At 31.9% G+C, this 20,554-nt stretch overlaps 1 protein-coding gene across 10 annotated transcripts in view; it reads left to right on the forward strand.

Moving 5' to 3' along the window:
* Wge (BAH domain and coiled-coil containing protein winged eye) overlaps positions 1–13,912 on the forward strand; it is a 43,185-nt gene extending 29,273 nt beyond the window's left edge. For 7 of the 10 annotated variants that reach the window (XM_074238242.1, XM_074238243.1, XM_074238245.1 and 4 more), the window contains 10 exons: positions 98–505; positions 1,123–1,362; positions 2,417–2,587; positions 5,023–5,226; positions 5,356–5,472; positions 5,531–5,767; positions 6,462–6,616; positions 6,709–7,479; positions 7,556–10,735; positions 10,869–13,912. In XM_074238242.1, coding sequence (XP_074094343.1) covers positions 98–505; positions 1,123–1,362; positions 2,417–2,587; positions 5,023–5,226; positions 5,356–5,472; positions 5,531–5,767; positions 6,462–6,616; positions 6,709–7,479; positions 7,556–10,735; positions 10,869–11,081 — 5,696 coding nt within the window. In that variant the 3' untranslated portion in view covers positions 11,082–13,912. The remainder of the gene's footprint in view (positions 1–97; positions 506–1,122; positions 1,363–2,416; positions 2,588–5,022; positions 5,227–5,355; positions 5,473–5,530; positions 5,768–6,461; positions 6,617–6,708; positions 7,480–7,555; positions 10,736–10,868) is intronic. The other 3 variants (XM_074238249.1, XM_074238247.1, XM_074238250.1) reach the window with 3 other exon arrangements.
* The last annotated feature ends 6,642 nt before the right edge of the window (positions 13,913–20,554 follow it).

Here is a 20,554-nt window from a genome sequence, read left to right on the forward strand (position 1 = left end):
AATGAAACGAATGGTCACCTACTAAAACGTTTTTGTTGTCCACTCCCCAGCAGACTTATCTAATTAGCGCTTTTATCTAATTTTATTCCCAACGAAGGTGGAATCCATCAAGGAACTTTCTCTCCGCAACTCTCCCTGGTGACTGCAGGAACACCGACGCTGACAATCAACAGTTTTTCATCCCCTAACACCCAGGCGAGCGTGATGCCAGCCAGCGGAGGACTTTTGGTCCAAGAGTATCAGCCTGGCGATCAAAATAACCATCAACTGGCCGTTTGTCCGTCCTCGAGCAGCGGGTCTTCAGTCCCATCGGGGACAGCCGCTTGCACTGTCAGCACAGTGATAGTCCAGGGTGCCCAAACAGGGAGTGCTTTTGTCCAAAGTACCATGAAAAAGCGCGAATCTTTCGTTACTGAACAGGCTGCTGCCCAAACTGCTATCAAAGTCGAGAACAAAACTACCACCCGGCAATCTTGTATCTGCAAAAGCACTAATATCAACAACGGTACGGTATTTTAATAATTTTAATTATTTTTAAGTTTAATATTTTTCACAATGTATCAGCAATTAATATTTTGTGGATCAAGCGAGCCTTTTTTACTTTGCAATCTTTCAAAATTAGTGGTCCTCGACAATGACAAACACGAACTAAAGCTTTGCAAGAATTTGAGCCTGGTTGAGCTTGTACTTGAGTTTGGCTTTAGCTTCTTATTCTTAATATTGAACTTAACCGAATAGAAGGCTTAACAGAAAGTCAAACTTTCCATATATGATGCTCAGCTCAATTAGTTATGACTGGGGATGTAGTATATAGTATATAGTATGTAGTCCATAATATATAGCACAAGTAGATGACAGACGTGCTTACGCAACAAGTCCTCTATTCCTCTTTCTGTTTTCTGTTCTATATTTAAGCAGTCTCGTCGCTCGTTTTATCGTTCCGCCGGTTTTAGCGTCTATTGCTTCTATTCATATATATAATTGGTGTATGGATGTAAATGTAGACGGGCTTGCTGTATCTTCCTCTCGTTCACGCTTCTCTTTATATATTATTTTAAGTATTTTGTTGTGTTTTGTTTTTGGTACCAGAGCGAGCTAAATTAAAAAAAATTTTCTTTTTAGGCAAAACAAAAGTCGTCCATTCAGAGGTGGGATGTAGCCGGACTTTACCAGTTGTCTCGTCCTGGAACGGTCAAGACACATCGTCCTGCGCGAATGCCTTCAACCAGAGCGCCGCGACTAATCTCATCAAGCGGGAACCTCTCGCTGCGGTGCCTTGTCAAGTAGCCGAGGTATCAACGTCTCTTCACGCTACGACTACGGCGGTTAAAATTGAACCGCTTCCACCCAAGTCCGAGAATGGTTAATATTTTTTTTTATTTATTTCTATTTTAAGATTTTTTATTTTTTATGCCAGAGTTCAATCGTCAAGAGGTTATAAGCACTTTGAAAAGAGCCATTTTTAAATCATTTTTTTCTATGAGAGATTTTTCAATTGATTGATGTGAAAATTTATAGACATCAACTAGTCACTTTGAATTTTAATTATAAAAATTTTAACAAAATGGCGGTTTGATAATATAATCAAGTAGAAAAATTTTTAATCGATCAAGAATTTTTTTTTTTTTTTTTTTTTAATTTTTATCAATAATTATACATTGCAAGATGAATATTTTTAAAATTTAAAATGCGCACAACCCCTAGTGTTAAAACATAAAATTCCTCTCTTCCTCTTGCACCTCCAGTCTCATGTGCTGCCCATTGAAGTTTAACCAATGAAAAGTTTCATGCTCCCTAACTTTTTCTTATAATGAGAGCCATAGGGGAGAATAAAAGAGAGGCGGTGCAAAAAAATGAGGGTGAACTTTTGGTCCTCAGAACCCAAAGAAATAGAGTTACATAAAATATTTAAAATGATAAACTATCACAAAGAATTGATCCGGTATGTCGAGAGTGCTAGAAGAATGCAGTAGTTGTAAAAGAAGAGTAAACTTTTAAATAATTTCAATGAACTTTGCTTAGAAAGAAATTAAAGAGGGTGAAGGATAACTTTTTCAAATCCTAACAATAATAATAATAATAACGATAAAAATAATAAGAAGGGACTTGTTGGTTAAGTAGGAGGTGCGTGGCACGCATGGCGACGTAAATACAAGGCGTGGCATAAAACGAGTCTTACTACACTAGGCTGTGTGGCATAAATATCGTATATTTATTTATATATATATATATATATATATTTTTACTATACCAAAGAGCAACCGCAACGCATCGAGCAAATTACGATACGTTGAATGTACACCTACGTGCATCGTAATAAATGGCAACTGTAATTTATATTCATGCTGCCTTTTTTCATATTTTTTTCTTCTTTTCTTCTTCAAAGCTGAATTTTTATGTTTTATGATGTTTTCAGGAATAGTCGTTTCTACTGCAGCAGCTAGCGGAATTCCTGTGGGCATTGCCGTTGCTCGCCAAAGGTTACAACATCATCAAGAAACATCGTCGACGTCCATGCGAAATGTCTCACTGAGTCATCACACCTCCCATCATGCCAGCTATCATCACTTTCAGCCGGACAATCTTGGTCAGTATAACACTTGTTTGTTATGTCTTGTCGCTTGAGATTGCATAATATTTAACAGTTCAGATCAATTATAATATATAGAAATGTTGCTGGTAATTTATTTTCTCAATCTCCATTTCACCAGAGCTTGAATTTTCTGTCATATATTTCTATTCATAGGATTCATAGGATTCATAAGACCGTCCGTGCGTAAATTTATCCGAAATAAAAAATTTATTGTAATTAGGAGTTATTATGTTGGAGATTTAGAAAGAGAAGGGTCGTTTTGGTTGTCATAGGCCTGAGGCCATTTCAAATTTTCCGCGAAACTCTGCAGATGACAACCAAACTCCCGGGTGAGTGGTCACCCTAAGCAAAATACATGCCAAGATAATTGGTCGGATACCTTATGTGTGTATATAACAGCACGTGAACTGAACACTCAACTTTGGACTGGGAAATTTACTAGATGCGGGTTTCGCATTATGATTTCTCTAATAAATATTTTCCTGAAATTTACAAGTCGACGTTTGTTGAAAAATTATATCAGTGAAATTGTATTTAACTAAATTAGAGCTTGATAAAATGGAGCAAGAAAGTAAAGAAAAATTCTTAATTTTTTAGCAAAAAAATTTTGCTTTTCAAAAATATCATATGAAATAAAAAAATTTATCACATAAATGATATCTTTGATCTTCTTTATAACTCATACTTTTACTTTAAAAAGCAAAGCTTGTAAATCTGAGATAAAATGACAAGATTCGTCTGTAAATTTTTGTAAATGCAAGATGCTTCAGACACGGATTTACGATTAAATAGCTCTTTCAATTTTTCAGCATACTGAGTAAGATCAATAATATTATTTAATGCTAAATCGGCAATATATAATACACATTCAATCGATTGATTTTTGGTAGTAGGAATTTTTTTTCGAGACTAATTTCGTCAAAAAAAAGTTGAATAATGAATACCGTTTTATCTGGGAAATAAAAAAAAAAATATATGATAGTTTTTTTTGTATAATATATATATATATATATATATATATATATATATATATATATATATATATATATATATATATATATTCTCATCAGTTGTGTTTCACAGCATAGTTGCACAGCACGTTTGCCCTCGTTAATATTCCGCCTCGACATTTATCCTAAGCGGTCTCTACTGCGTTATATGTTGCTATACTGCGCGTTGCGTTTTGCCTCGGGAATTCCGATGACTCTCCCCTGTCCGATGGCATTAATGAAAACAGCATAGTATCGAGTACCGTTTATCCGCAACACTATATTCTTGACATACTATACCGTCCTGTAAGAGATAAAGAGTCAATCGTCAATGGTATTACAGATAATGGATATATTAGTACTTTACTCTGCTATATATATTATAAACACATGCATGTCATGCATTCACCACCTACACATATATCTACTTATACCAGTGATTATACATACCTTTAAATCTCTTCATATTCTCACATTTTTAACCACTTTTCATGAATATTAAAAATTATTGAAAACTTTCCCAATTTTTATCATAAATTCAATCGTACTAATTAATTTCTAAAAGTTACTAATAATTTCCTTAAGAAAAATGTTCACTATTAAATTTTAAAGCAAAGATTTCTTCTCAAAAGTCCTGCGCTCCTGATCGAGCTCTCACTAAAACTCTCCAGCTAAAAAGTACAGAACCAAAAAAAAACAATATGAAAACATACAAAAAAAAAAAAAAAAAAAAAAAAAAAAACAAAAAAATAAAAAGCTTAGTATCCCAGATAAAGAGACATAATTGGTTTATTTATGGTGTTTAAGTAATCGCGTGTGTTCCCACAAAAAAAAAAAAAAAAAAATGAAGAGAAGCGTGTGAGACCGTTCTCTAGTACATATATATCTTCTTTTCTACTATTATATCTCCTGTTGGGTTGATTTTAATTTGAAGCACCACCATGTTTGCCTCTATCCTCTATACTACTTAATAACTCTAAGAATAAAGAAAGACCTAATATAACCAACTATATTCACTGAATGACGCGGCGTCACATCGACACTGTACTTCGATGTATTATACTGTACTAAAATATAGACCTAAGCAGAAGCAGAAGTAGAAGCAGAAGCAATACGAAGGCAGCCTAGCAAGTAGCTGAAGAGTTGAGCAGTATATGTGAGGCGTTGTGAAGCTTATTGGTATATTGGTAGGAAGAATATGTCAAGTGCTGGATCATCCTATCGCATTGTTATATATATATATATATATATATATATATATATATATATATATATATATATATATATATATATATATATATATATATATATATATATATATTTGTGTGAACGAGTAATGCGTGTGTGTAAGTGTGTAAGACAGTAAAAATGTGTGGGTATCAGGGGAAAGTCATGGCAATTTAAGCGTATCAACTGACAGATGGGCTGGATCTTTTACAGGTTCAACCACGGCCATGGCGATGGGCGGCGCGACTTTGATTCACTGCGGGACTGGAGGGGAAGACCGTCCTGCCCATCTCGCAATCCCCTCGGGTGCTGCCTTGGCACCCTCTCTCAACGCTACCCTAAATTCGGGCCTCAGCAACATCGGACCTACCGCGCCGGGCGCATGGCCCCCAACATTATGGCAATACCCCACCACAGGTAAGTGACATCATTATCTTCTAGAATTATCATCAACTGGGAACTCATTTTTAATGGTTTAATCGTTGATAATAATTGACAATTATTTTGTGATAGAAGTTCATTGGTTTATTTTTGTTTTTCGTCTAGCAGCAATGCCATCTTTGGAACCCGTTGGGTTTCCCCATCTTGGTGTTGGTCTGCAAGGTGGGCTTCAATTGGTACGGGATCCAACAAGTGGTCATCTTTTACTGATCCATGCTGCTGGTAAATTTTTTAACATTTTAAAAAATTTAAGAGTTAAATAAAAATAATTTTTTATCAGCGGAGCAAATGCAGCAAGCAGTAGTCTGGCCAAATTACCCTTCAGTACACAGCACCCCGAACATTGGAGCCCCTCCGCTGATTTTACCGGGACCGGCAACTCCCCCATCTCTTCAGCTACTCAGCGACATCAATGGTGCTAGACTAGTTTTAACAGAGAACAAACGGAAGCAACAAAATAATGTCCCTATTGTTAAAATCGAAGCCGATTGTGCTACTCCAAGCGCTACTATCATCGGTGAGACCATAATTAAACATTGTACATCATTATACATATATCATCAAATCATCATAAAGCATGACACGACTTTTTGTTTATACTCGGTGTTTACTTAGCTGAGGAAAAATTTAACACCACATGTGTGTGCCGAGCAAAGTGTCTAACCATTAATTTAATTCAAATGTGACTATAATAGAACGCAAAGCTTCTATTCGAGGAAAAAAAGGTTCTCTTAAGTCGTCATGTGTGTTTGGATTTTACCGATAATATTAATCGATAAATATTTATCTTTATTTCTTTATTTAATTCTTTACTTTTATTCTATTCTGCTTAAGCATCAGAAATTTTTATTTTATTTTTTTAGTTACGATCAAATAGTTTTCTAGATAATTCTCCGTTATAATTTGCTAACTATACAAATATTTCCCTACTAATTTTATTTATTTCAACAAAAGCTTGATTTTAAAAATAAAATTTGACTTATTTTTTATTAGATAAAATTTATTTAGTACTAAATTTAAAGTTCAAAGAAATTTAATCTTCTAATTTTATATTACTAAAACTTTCTTTTGAATTTTAATTAATTTTAGAAATTTAAGACATTATTTATAAATTCATCATGTGATTTATTTATTTAATATTTTATTTTTACACTAAAAATATTTTTAAAATTGAAAACATAAATAGTAATAATAAATTTTTTGTTAACCAGCCTCTGCAGAATCGAGTAAAGCCTTGCAAACGGTAACAACAATGACAGGCTCATTGGTGACGGACACTCCACTTTTGACGACATTACACTACTACCCTCATGCTCCGGCTCTGGTGCAAATCAGTCAATCCGAATCGATGCAGTGTCGGACTCAGGTATGATCGAAAAGATCAGTCTTAAAAACGACCTGTAATTTTTTTATTAATTATAATTAATAAAATCCTAATAGAATAATTATAATTTCCAGCAACGGAACACCTTCATCTCAAAAGCAACATCACCAGTCTCTTGCCTAACACCTCCTCCAGAAGTGGTGCCGACTCACGCAATAGAGACCCTCGATAATGTACTGAACGTCCAAGACGCTTCAAACCAAACAGACGCCCCCGAGCCCGAGGAAGATGCTCATCATCCATCATCAATAGAGATTGACGGACTGCCAATCAAGCAGGAGCAGCTTTTTTCTTCCTGCCAGGCTCCAGCGAGCTGCAATTTCGATATCGTGTCTTCCAGCATCGAGCAAAAGAGCAAAGTCGACAAAGCTGCGGTTACTTTTTTGCAAAAGGACCCAAAGATCGAATCAATCAGCTCCATAGACCAGGCTATCGACAGAGTAGTCTGCAAGTCCACTGAAGATGAAGAACTTGTTGACTCAGCTGCTGATGAAGCTATTATTAAGGAGAGAATCCGAAGACGTCCTTCCAGAGTTATTGAAATTACTGAAGAAAACTGCGACAGCTTCCATGAAAATCTCGAATTCTTTGGAAGACGAAGGGATCCTGTTGAGCTTTGTCGTAAGCCTCACTATTCTGAAGAAATGTTTAATCAAGAGAAATTGCGTGAGTCGAGTTTAAATGATAATTTTGATGACGAAACAGATAAAGATAAGGATAAAGATTGCCAGCAGTCGGTAACTTCTACTTTACATGCTTCTGAGGAGGTTAATAATGTCGAGGTCGAAAAAATTGATCCTCAGGATTCGGATATTGTTCATTCCAGCTGCTCTCCTACGGAAAAGGTAAAGCTAACATTTTTTTTTTTTTTTTTTTTTTTTTTATTTTATTTTATTTTAATATAATTAATATTTCTTACAGTTCAAATCTCTGGACATGCCTTCCATCGACTGTGATGAAGAAGATCATAGCCTGAAAGCTAAGCAGGATTGTCCTGCAATAATTCCTGATAAAAATCATCCAGACAAGCTGAACCGCGGTATCGAAAACGTCGTGGAAAAACTTAAGAAAAATGCAGTCACGCTCCAAGATAATTCTGAGAAATCAAATGAAGAAATCGTTGAAAGTAGTAATGTAGGTGTCGCTATCAGTACGACGACGCCTGTTGCCAGGTGCTTACCTCGGACGCTTACTAACGGTCTGAAGAAACATATTTTGAGGTTTTACGAAGAAGAGTCTTCTATTTTGAAAAATGTTAATAGCAAGTCGTTGACTGAACAAGATGAATTGAAGAAAGATTCTGGATGGTTAGTAAACGGCAATAACCTCAGTAATCTTTGTACTAGTACAAATAATAATAAAAATAATAATAACAATGATGATGATGATGATAGTGTCAGTGACAAGTCTGAGAAAAATCAAAGAGAAAAAATTGACAGCGAAAGTTCAGATGAATCGTGTAAATTAGACGTTAAAGAACGTAAGAAAATAAAGACAAGTGTTGATTTAAGCGGCCTTGAATTGCTTTCCAATAGTATAGCGCAGTTGGAGCATTTGAAGCCAGATGGCGCTGACGGTACTAGTGGTTCGGAAGTGGAAGCTTCGCCGGGAAAGCAAAGTACGAAGAAAGGAACTCAGGAGAACAATAATAATGTTGACAGTCCTTTGGGGCTGCTTTGTGCGTTGGCTGAGCAAAGATTCATGGAAGAAGTTGGGGACCAGAAGCGGGATAATGGTGAAAATGAAAAGAAAGGAGAAAAGCGACGTCATTCTGTGGATGATATTTACAGAAATACCAAAAAGACTAGAAAGGATTTGTTTTACTCTTTCAATGATAAGGAGACTAATAAAGCGAAGAAGTACGATTACGAAGCAGATGACGCTGATGATGATTGCACAGATTCCGAGGGTGAGAATAAAATTAACGATTATAATGTTTGTGAACTTAATATTAAAATGTTTAAAGATAAAACTCAATCGTTTAAAATTGATTTGCAAGGTGATTTGAAAGCGCATGATGAAATTTCAACATTGAGGTTAAAAGAACCTAAAAGTCACATTAAATTGTTGGATAACATTCCCAGCGTTTCTCCAGAATCTGTTTTACCAGGCAAGACTTCAGAAGAAGAAGACAAGATGGCGGTAGTCGTTGATTACGACACTTGTTCATCTTCCCCAACTGTGAGGAGCTCCAGTTCTGCCAAGCGAAAAGTTGGTCGGCCAAAGAAGCTGATGTGTACTTCGACAAGCCGTCATCTGACGGAAACAATTGTTGCCAAAAAGTCTAGAAGCAAGTCGTTGGTGAGCTGTCTGATAAGTGCCAAGAACAGACAGAGTAAATTTAAGAGCCAATCAAAGCCTAAGGCGATTAAGCAGACGCCGTTGCACAGCAAGAATGTTATCAGTTCGATACTCGCTGAGAAGGCCAAGTTGAGTCAGGAAGCCAAGATTGAGAAACAGGTTATCAAGTTGAAGCCCAAATTTAAGCCCCAGAAGGTTAAGGACTGGGAAGAAGCTCCTGAAGAAGTTAGTAAGAGTGAGCCAGAGATCGTTGAACTGGTGGAAGCTCAGTCTGATGGGCTGGTTGTTGACAAGGAGGAGGTTCACTGCGAGAAATCAAAGAAGAAGAAGCGAAAATCCATTTCTTCGTCGCCTCAGAGAAGGAAATCCAGTGAAGAAAAGAAAGAGTCTAAGCGTAGAAAGTCTTCCGAATGTAAAGAATGTAAAGAGTGTGCTCGCGCAGCAAAAGCTGAGAAAGTTGAGAGTATTGCCAATAAATGCAAGCTGGTGTCGGATCATTTGGAGATTGATCAGCTGAGGGTATTAACCGCAATGGGAGGGCTCTTCTATGCCGGTAGGCTCAGCGCCGTTCAAGCTCCAGATATATATGCGATTACGCTAGATGGTGAGAGAGGTAATAGGCCTCATATTCATTCCAGAGAAGAAATCCTCAGAGACGCTATAGTAGAAGTCTGTCCTACGTCTACTAAGGAACTTGCTCCAGGAACGAGGTTATGTGCTTACTGGAGTCAGCAGTACCGGTGTTTGTACCCCGGAACTTCCGTCGAGTCTTCAGAACCGGACTCTGATTTGGATGAAAAATTTGTCAGTGTCGAGTTTGATGATGGAGACAGCGGTAGGATTGCCTTGGATGATATCAGGCTGCTTCTTCCTGATTATCCGGTCGTGGAATATGACCCCAATCCCTTGTTGACGCTTGGTAAGAAAAGAAGACTCAATTCTATGAGCGATGACAAGAGGTCAGATGGCTCTGGAGTTGCTCCGGGAGAAGACAAGGTCGAGAGTAACGGAGAAAATGGTAAAGAGCTGGATGAAAAGACCATGGAGGAGTACAGGGAACGCAAGAAGTTGAAGAAACGAAGGAGAGACAAGCTCAAGAGGTTGGTACAGGTTGTTGATGGTAAGAAGAGGCATAAGAGGCACAAGTGCTGTGAAGAGCACAGAAAGCATAAACACAGGAAGCACAGGAAACATAAACACAAGCATAATCATCACTCAGGGCATAATGATAGTCATTTGAGTGGCGGGGAGAGCTGCTCAGGGGTCAGGACTGAAGAAGAACATGAGAATGAAAGTGGAAATAGGAATGAGCAAGATCATCAAAATCATCAAGGCCATTCAGTTGGGAACGGAGATGTGGCTAATGTTGATCTGGAGATTGATGAGGAATCTCAAGATCCTCAGTTGGTTGTTGAGGAGATGGTAGTTGAGGAAAAAAGTGACAAATGTAAGGGGAAAAAGAACAAAGTAAGGGAGAGACAGGAATCTGTGGAGAGCAGAAGCAAAATGGCAGCTTTCTTACCGGCAAGACAGCTCTGGGGATGGGCTGGTAAGGGATACAGGAGGCCTGGGGCCAAGGGTAGAGCCAAAAAACAGTTCTTCAAGGCAATCCAGAGGGGCACCGAGACAATACAGATTGGTGACAGCGCTGTTTTTTTGTCTACTGGCCGTCCCGATAGACCTTACATCGGCAAGATTGAGTCCATGTGGGAAACTACTAGTTCTAATATGATTGTTAAAGTTAAGTGGTTCTACCATCCTGAGGAAACTGTCGGGTGTCCTACCAACTTGAAGTATCCGGTGAGATTTATTTTTATTGCTGGTACTGGGTTTTTTTTTTTTTTTTTCCCTTAGAATGATAAATTACCATCAGAGTTGGAAGTATAATTTTTTTTTTTTTTTTTTTATTTTTCTAATGAAATTTAAATTGCAGGGCGCGTTGTTTGAGTCACCTCACATGGACGAGAACGACGTGCAGACGATATCTCACAAATGCGAGGTACTTCCTCTTCAAGATTACACAACAAAGCTCGGGAAAGAGCCCCATCGATATCTCACCATTTACGATAACAACGATATCTACTATCTCGCTGGATACTACGACCCTACGACATATCTCCTGACTCTGCAGCCTGGCGTTGCTTAAAATACTAAATAAAAATTAAACAGATCAAATTATGTTACTTAATTATCAAGTGTAACGCCCACAGTATCCATATTTTACGCTGTAATATTTAACAGTATTTAAAGTTACAATGTAATGCAATAATTACTGTGGGTGAAATTATAAAGATAATATTTTATTATTAGTCGTAGATTTTAGTTTTTAATTTTTTAAATTGTAAATAATGTATATATTTATACTGTTTTTATCAGTTACTTCTGTATTACTAGGTCCGTAATTATACCATAGAGTTTTACAGAATTGTAATTGTAATTAACAATTTACAATTAAGAATATTGATTAAAAAAAAAAAAAAAAAAAAGACACCTGAAATTCTATTATAGATAAAAATATATTAAGTGATATTAAGATACGGTGCTACGTAATCAATCACATTTAAATGCTATTTGTATTAAAAATTTATAATTAACTATCAACTATAGTTTATATTTAATTTGATTGTTTTATTATTTGTTATTTTTAATATTAACATTATTGAGCTTTGTTCTGTTCAAGTAGAGAAATATTACGATTACGTGGATTAAATACAAACTAACACAGTATGTGCAACATATATAATAATAATAATAATAATGATAAAGTATACTTTTTTTTACAAATTAATTTCTATAAATCTCCGATAATTGTTTGAGTGTCAAGGTTGTTTGTTTTATTTTTTAAAATTGTAATATTATATATTATTATATTGAGTACCAATTTGACAATTGTACAGTAGGTCAGTTACAGTTTATTGGCAGGTAAATAAAATTTATTGAGATACAATTAGTACAAATTAAATCACAATAATTGTATGAGAGAGTTTGAGCGCTTGAGATTATTATTAAAAATTAAAATATTATATTAAAAAGTCGATTTAAAATTTTGTACATAGTTAAGATGATTGATAATTGAACATGGGTTGGTGAAAATAATGAGTACGAGGTACCGCATAGTATTTTTTCATAAAAAAATTATAGAAAACGGCCTATGAAAATGGTATACTAAAATATTTAAGATTTGTCAACAATTGTATAAATAATTTGCGTCCGAATTGGCATGATTGGATTATTGCACAAGCATTTGAGAATGGTTTTAAATATTTAAGAGTATGAAAACAAGAGGAAATATTTTAAAAATTCAATCATTTTTTTAATTATTTAATTTTATATTAAAAAATTAAATTTAAAAATATTTCCTCTTGAATTTGTTAAAATTTATGGTATGGATTTAAGTAGTTATTGAGATAAACGATTTTAAGCTGGGAATTACTCTAATAATTTCTCTGTAATAATTAACATAATAATCATAATAATAGTGATAATTAATGATAATAATTATTAATGCTAGTCGGGTGTTTGGAATTTTAAAAATAAAAATCATAGTACAAGGCTGGAATAAAAAAAAAAAAAAAAAATATTAGAAAAGTTTTCATTGTTTAAAAACCGAAAAATAATTGACTGCACTAAATATAAAATTTTAAATTGTATAATAATTGTAATTAATACAAATTGATATTTAATTAAATTTTTTAATTGAAGTTGATATAAAAGAAGTATATTCTGTATTTTAACATGATTTGTAAATAAATTTTAAATATTGCACTTATAGAATTTAAAAATATGAAAACACGTATTTTCTGACAATCGTTAAATCAAGTCTATTGAACAAAATAATATTATAAATTTAAAAGAAAAAAATTAAAAAAAAAAAAAAAATAACAAGTAGATGTTCGGGCCAATGTATTTTTCGCTTGATAAAATTTAAGTCAGGTAATATTAATATAAATATAAATATTGAATCAACGCATAAAGAGTTAATATTTTATGGTAGAAAATGATATCTAAAAAATTATATTATTTTTATTAAAATTTTATCTCTAAGCAGTTAAATAAAATTATATATTAGTTTAAAATATTTAGTTTGCATAAATTTTGTATTGATAATTATAAATTATCATTAATAATCTAATTATAATTATATTATATCTGATGTGTAAATAGTACTTATAATTAATAAGAAAGAAAATTATAAATGTTAATATTAACATTTTTTTTGGGTACTTCTGCTACGATTATTACGATTATTATAACTACTACTAAAACTAATACTATTAATTATTATGTTATTAATTATTAATTATGAAATGAAGGATGTTTTATCGATTCCCGGCTCTTGGTTGAATGAGGAACCGATTTTTCAAATTGAAAAGTCTAACTAAATGGTTTTATAATTATGCTTTTTAGAATAAAAGTCAGTCAGCTTTAATAAGTAGTACATATTGCATATGTCTATCCATTCTTGATGTTATACATTAAGAAAAAAATTAATATCTCAACATATATTGGAGGTTTATTTAAAAACTTGATATTTTATTTTTAATCAAACAATTTTAATGTAAATTTTTTGCTTTTAATAATCAAAATAAAATAAAATTTTTTATATAAATTATTTGTGGCAAAAAAAAAAAAAATAATAAAGTATCAAGTTATTTTTATCAAAACTTATATATATAAAAAACAAAGTTTGATTTAAAGGCGCACATACTGAAAATTATTGAAATTATAACAGTAATAATAATAATAATAATAATAATAATAATAATAATAATAATAATAATAATAATAATAATAATAATAATAATAATAATAATAATAATAATAATAATAATCTAAGATCTTTATTATCTGGTGAGTGAGCATTTAAAGGTGCAGAAATGGCTAAAACTCCAAGACAAGATTTAAATCGCAGTAGTTTACAATTGTTACTATTTCTGTCAATAAAATACTTGACCAATAAAATATTACAATATTAAATGAATTTTTATTTCTTATAAATTTATAAATCAAAATAGTTAATTTAATTTTTTTTTTTTTTTTTTCCAATTTGTTATGTAAAAATTTATGTTAATTTACAGGTAATTAATTGTTTTATTTTAGTATTTAGTCCTAGCGTATCAGGCTAATAGACTGGGAACTCCGAGTTTCATATTTATTGAGAATAATAGGTTTGTTGAATAAATTGTACGTGGAATAATTTTAATACATATATTGTTTAAATCAAAAATTAATATCATTAGTTAAATTACAATAATTACAATTATTACACAGTGATTCAAAGTTAACCCTTCTCTTTCATATAACGATTTTACAATATTTTTAAATTCACAAATATTAGTTATTTAAAATGTACCTGATAAAAATTTATGAATCTTGTTGATTTGACTTATTCTTTCGATTTGATTCACTTCACAATTATACTTTACGATGTTAACACTAGGATGTCAGGACAACGAGAGAGATTTCCTTGAGAAAAATTATAAGGTGTCGAATTTTAGGGCGTTACTAATTTCCACTCATTGGGGGAACCAAATGTCCAATTATTTGTCTATTTTCTTGGGCCCTCACCCTCTCTCTTAAGTTGTTCAAAAATATCGTATGAGTCCCCTCTACTTGGGTCAGAGCGCAATATAGTTTTCTCACTTACTCTTATGTTCTATTAATCATCTATTGTTTGTGTATACGTAAGCGCATTTACGCATAGACAAATACATACATTCGTACTGTTTAACAAGAATTTATTTATTAAAAATCGTATGAATAAATGTGCATGTACTTGAATCTAGCATCTCTTTTGTTTTCTAAATTTAATTATTATTTGTAGAAATATTTCTATTTTATTAATTTATAAGTTGTATTATTTTAGAATTTCGTGGTTTAATAATTGTTCATTTTAAATTGTTTAACTTTTAAGTTCTATATTTTTTTTTTATCTGTTTCATAAAGTTCATTTCTCATTTTATGTTCAATTTTATTATCTAAAAATTATAAAAAAAAAAACGTTATTAAAATTTCTTTAGACATTTGTCTTAACACTCAAATTCGGTGATTGAGTTACTCTAAAATCTTTTGGTTTAAAATAAATCCCCTTTTATCTAAAGTTTTGTCATTACTAAAGTATTTCTTATTTGTTTGAACATCATTTTAGTTATTTACTATTATTTTAACATTTTAATATCCGAATAGTTATTTAGCTAAATTATTTATTATTAATTATTATTTAACGTATTTGTTATCATTATTATTTAAACTATTTTTTTCCTAAACTTATTTACTATCTAGACTTTTATTTTTTTTTTGTATTATTTATTTTGGGAGTTCTTATTTTACTTATCTAAAGATAATCTAAAAACTTTCCCAAAAACATTTTGTGTACTTAGGACTATTTGTTCCCTGACGCATCCGAGATAACCTAAGTACAGTAAAATTTTAGAGAGAGATCGGACGAGACACTTAATGATCACACTCGAATTATCCTTTAAAAAAAAAATGAAATAGAATCATACTCGATTTTTTATAATTCATAAATATGTAAAGAAAAATTCTTTACATAACACAATTATTAAAAATAATGTTCCACTTGCAGAGCAAGTGCTCCTCTTTGAAAGTCCCATTAAATATTTAGTTACATCTCTTATTAACGGTGAAATGCAATTTACATGAATCTGCAGAAGTACATAATACAATATAATAGTAGAGAGGAATAAATTTAGCCGGGTGTATAATACCAAAAGTTAAAAGTTAAATAATCGATAGTTATGATAACTCAAGCTATTACTAATTCACGGCATTCATCTTGTCATAACTCCGAGCGAAGCACTATGCGCTATATTAACACTATTTATAGTCTTAATATTAAGCCCTGACATTTATATAGATATGCTTTATTTACAGGTGCTTTTACTTTATTTGTCTGACTTTATACAAATATATTTTTGAAGAATTGCAAAATTCTCGAAAAATTTATTCTCTCTTGTTTATCACTTGCTTAATAAGTCAGATGTTTTTTTTGTTTTTAATAATTTTTTTTTTTTATTAAATAATAATTAAAATCTAGATAAAACTGGATCATTCCAAAAAAAAAAAACCACCATTAATTATTTAATTTGCTCATATTTTTATAAATTTTCTTGAATCGAATCGAATATTTAATCTACATAAGCAACAAACACTAAAATTTTTTCCCAAATTGAAAATGATACCAAGCATAATTGCATACAACTGTCTAGACTAATGCACGTACATGGCATGCATAATGTATCGCGGAATAATTTGAATACGTTTGACTACATATCGAGTTAACGAACGTCAAAGATGGAATAAAGTCACGACTTACTATTAATATCACTCCATTTCCTCTTAATTTATATCGTATTTTATTCTTATTTTATTTTTTTATAAAAAAATTACCATCAAAATTTTGAAGAAAAAAAAATTTTTGTTGAAAAGTCTGAACTAATTGGTGAACTTTAAAAAACTGTGAAGCTGGCGGGCCATAGTTGCGTTGTAAAAGGGGATGTTGTGTGAGTGTTTGGTGTGGTCAAATGCCAGGAGAGAAAGCTTTAGTGAATATGACAGAGAGAGTTGGATATGTTAAAGGGAGGTGTCACAAGCCCGAAAGTAGTGTCGTAATGTGGAAATACGAGAAAACAAGCTTTTTTTTTTTTTTTTTTTTTTTTTTTTTTTTTATATTTTTATATTACCTCAATTTCTCTTGGTTTCTGCACATAATAACACAGTTACATCGTTGAGGTCGTTAAATCATTGTCTTTGTTCTTCCATGTTCTTCTACCTCTCCATTTTCGTTTTGGCATCTTATTGATATCTGAGGTGCTTCTGGAGCGGATATGTTAAAGCTTAAGCAGAAAGTGGAACTGTTCTTGCGATAATATATAAATGGATGAGTTGATAAATAACCGAATAACTTCTGTTGGAATTTTACAAATGAAAAAACCCCATCGTTCTTAACTGGTAAATAGATATATTGTCGGTATCTGGAAATAGACTATTTCTAACTGGATTCGTACCCTGATGTTTGTAAGTGGTTACCACCAAAAACTTGCCTCGTTTATCTCTTCGGCTACATTGCTACCGGATCAGCCACTACTTGAATAAATAATGAGACGACAGTGGAGCTTCTTTTTCGGCAAGTTTTAATGTACTTGAGAACAAACGATACCTATTTCACTTCTATTTTGTCTATCTACAGAATTACTGTTAAAATTCTAAAATTTTAATATTTACAAAAAAATTCTTTCCACGTCCGAAATATCGTTAAAAAATTTTCTATAACGTTAATTGATTTATTAACGAATAAAATAATTAAAAAAAGCTCTCTAGCTTGAAAGCAAGCTACTAAAAAATTCCCATGGTGATGCCAACATATTGTGTTTAATGATAAAAATAATTTCAATTACGGTTGAGCTTTTTTTTAGCAAATTTTTTACGCAGAGGCTAATCTGTCGGACTGGATTGGTGTGTTAAGCTTATAAAACTTAACGAGATTTGTTTTCTTTTTCCTCGGGTATAGCGCATAGAACACAGAACATACTACACAGACCAATACTGTTCAGCTGGCCTTGTGGCCTCACTAAAACCCCCATTATACCCCACGGTAACTATTATTTGGGCCGTTAAATTTTTTACAACTTTTCCCATATTTTTAGCTTACAACTTCCATCTATGTATTGATTCTGCATACTTTACATGAGGAATGCTATTCAAGTCTTTTTCTCTATAAAAACCTTCAAAATTTTCTTAATGAAAAAATTTTAAACAATAAAATTAATCCAATGAATAATAAAATACCATTTAAAATACCGTTTGTATATAATATATAATATGCATTCAATACATTTATAAATGGGAAGAATTTCTCAAACGTATCATGTAACAGCGTCGCACTTTTTAAGCGGATTCGCCGCGCGTTGAGAAGATTCTCTTCCGTCTTGGAAAATAATGCGATAAAAAAATAAAAAAAAAAAAAAAAAAAAAAAAAATAAAATAAAATAAAATAAAAAAAATAAAAAAAAAAGCAACTAAATATATTTAAAAAAACTTAACATAAATGATCGATAAAAAAAGGTACCGAGAAATAAAATGTATTTAGTATAGAAAAATCTTTAGAGAAAATCAGTAGTATATTCCTTCACACATTGAATTTTATTATTTTTATTTTTTTATTTCACTCTGCGTTTCTCTTCTTTCAGCTCTCATTTTTCCCTTATTTCCGTGACGGTATGGTATATACCTACTAACTCGTCCTACTCGGAAAAAGCTTATTCGTAGAATAGGCTCCAGTATATAGAGCGCTAAAATTTTTCATAGATATACACGAAAGCGCACCCCCTTCACTCAACTCTTCTCTACCCTTTTTTACTTTTTCGCCTCGGTCTCACCCACCGTATAGGGTGTAGGGTGTAGGGTGTAGGGCCGCTACATCGGTACGTGTATAGAAATCGGAATACCATTTCATATTTTATTCTATTTCACAGAATATGCTCTATCGTCAATTCTACCGAAAACCGCTCAAATTTTTACTCCTTTATTCACAATCGCTTCATCCATCTCATCTATTGATTTCGAATTTGTAATCTTATGTGACTCCCACTCATAACTTATCCAGGTATTATTATCGTCTTTATCTTGATTACATTTTTTTTTTTTTTGTTAATATTACTTTATTTCGCTTACTCAAATTTTCTATATAATCATAAGAATTTTTTGATTAATTATTATATCAAAATCTTTTATTGATATTATTAATTATAAAAAGCTTATTAAATTTATTATAAAAAATCATTTTTCTTATAATTTAATTCTTTAAACTCTACTAATGAGATAATTCAGCGATCTTTCGCCCTCTGGCAGAGGTTTTTGAAACTACATTTGTTAAAAAAAATTTTTTTTAACGAAAAATTTTATTTTAATTCATTTTGGATTTGTTATCTTTAAAAAAAAAAAAAAATCAACAGATTCTTGGTTTACTTCAAAGAATATAACTTCATCAAATTTACCTTTTATAAAATATAAAAAAATCATCAAAGTTAATTTTAATTGCCCAACGAAGAATAAAATTCAGAATTTCTCGTTTCAGCCCTGGTTTACATGTAATTTTTCGCTTAATAATAATGAAACCTCTTTATAAATGATAATGATTATAAATACCGTCAGAGTAGTTGAGTCGGCGCAAATATTTATACAATTTTTACTCTGTTCTCAGTCCGGGTATTCCGCTCCACACTATTTAGTATGAGAGGGTAAATAGACGAGAATATTTGTCTTTATTATTATGTGTTTTATATGTTATATAATATTATATATATAATTCGCAGTCCGAGTTAGAGCGGAGGTTTATAAATTTAACTGGCGCGCGATTTTCGTATGAATTAATACTTTTTACTTCGAGTCAGCATAAGCTGTCTCTCTGATCGTTTAATCTCCGCGGGATATGTATTTCCGTCCTTGAATTTAGTTTCTAAATCGAAAGAATTTTTAGTTTTTGAATCTCGTGCTTTTAAAATTTCTTACACAGCCGCAATTACTGCATATAATAATTAAAAAAAAAAATTAATTTTCAGGGAAATATTAATTACTTTAGTTGAAATTGACTAAATTTTGAAAAACTTTAATAAAACAAACGAGTAAACATTTAGAATAAACCAAGAAAGCAGCTAAATAATGACAAATGTTAACATCTGTTTGCAAACAAATTAATTTTATATGGGTAGATTAGTTCAAATGGCAAGTAAAGCTGTTATTGACGCATTCATTTACGTCAGCATTAAATAATAATAATTGTATCAAAAATTGTTTTCATCGACGGATTAAATTATTAATTTGATGTTTGTTTCCACAGTCTGCTTTTGTCAATTGCCCTTCGGTTATTAATTGTCACTAATTAATTGCATTTAATGTAACCGATGTTATTAAAATTAAATTATTTAATTACAAACTGCGATAAATTATATAAAAACAAAATTAAAATTGATTATTTGTTAATTAAAAAATTTTTTAATTAAATTAAATTCACTCAAAGTAAGGAAAATTTTTTTATTTTCAAAATTTTCCGTCAATCTTTCATTTTTTGGCGTTGCTAGCCTTTTCTCAAGTAAAAGTTAGACCTTTAAACCTCTATAACTTTAATTTTACCATAACTCTCTTAAAAAATCAGTAAAGTCTTCCCGTCAAGCCACAGAAAATAACTCTGGCGCCCAGTGTTATATATAACATTATATAATTTTCTGAACCAATTCTGAAAGGCTAAATCATAAAAAAACATCACCTTTCAATAAGAGAGAGTGCAAGTGACATTAATCGAAAACAAAAGCTGAACTTTAAATCACAATCAATGCCTGAAAAAAATTTTTAAAAAATTACTAATTAAAAATAAATCAAGCACACATATTCCTCGAATTCAAACAAACCTCACCTGATCAAGAAACAAAAATCCAGTATGACGCGAGCACTTGCGGGACTTGCAGGGGGCAAAAGAGGGAGAGAGAAGGGGAAAAGTACGCTGTAATTGTAACCGAGTTCCCCGAAGTGACCAGGAGACGGTGGCGTGAGCTCACTGCGCATGCGTAGACGCTAAAAGGATACCTTCAAAGTATAACCGCG

Source organism: Cotesia typhae, unplaced genomic scaffold, assembly GCF_013202065.1.
Source record: "Cotesia typhae breed Kobodo isofemale line unplaced genomic scaffold, CoteBio_Ctyphae contig_22, whole genome shotgun sequence".
NCBI lineage: Eukaryota > Metazoa > Arthropoda > Insecta > Hymenoptera > Braconidae > Cotesia > Cotesia typhae.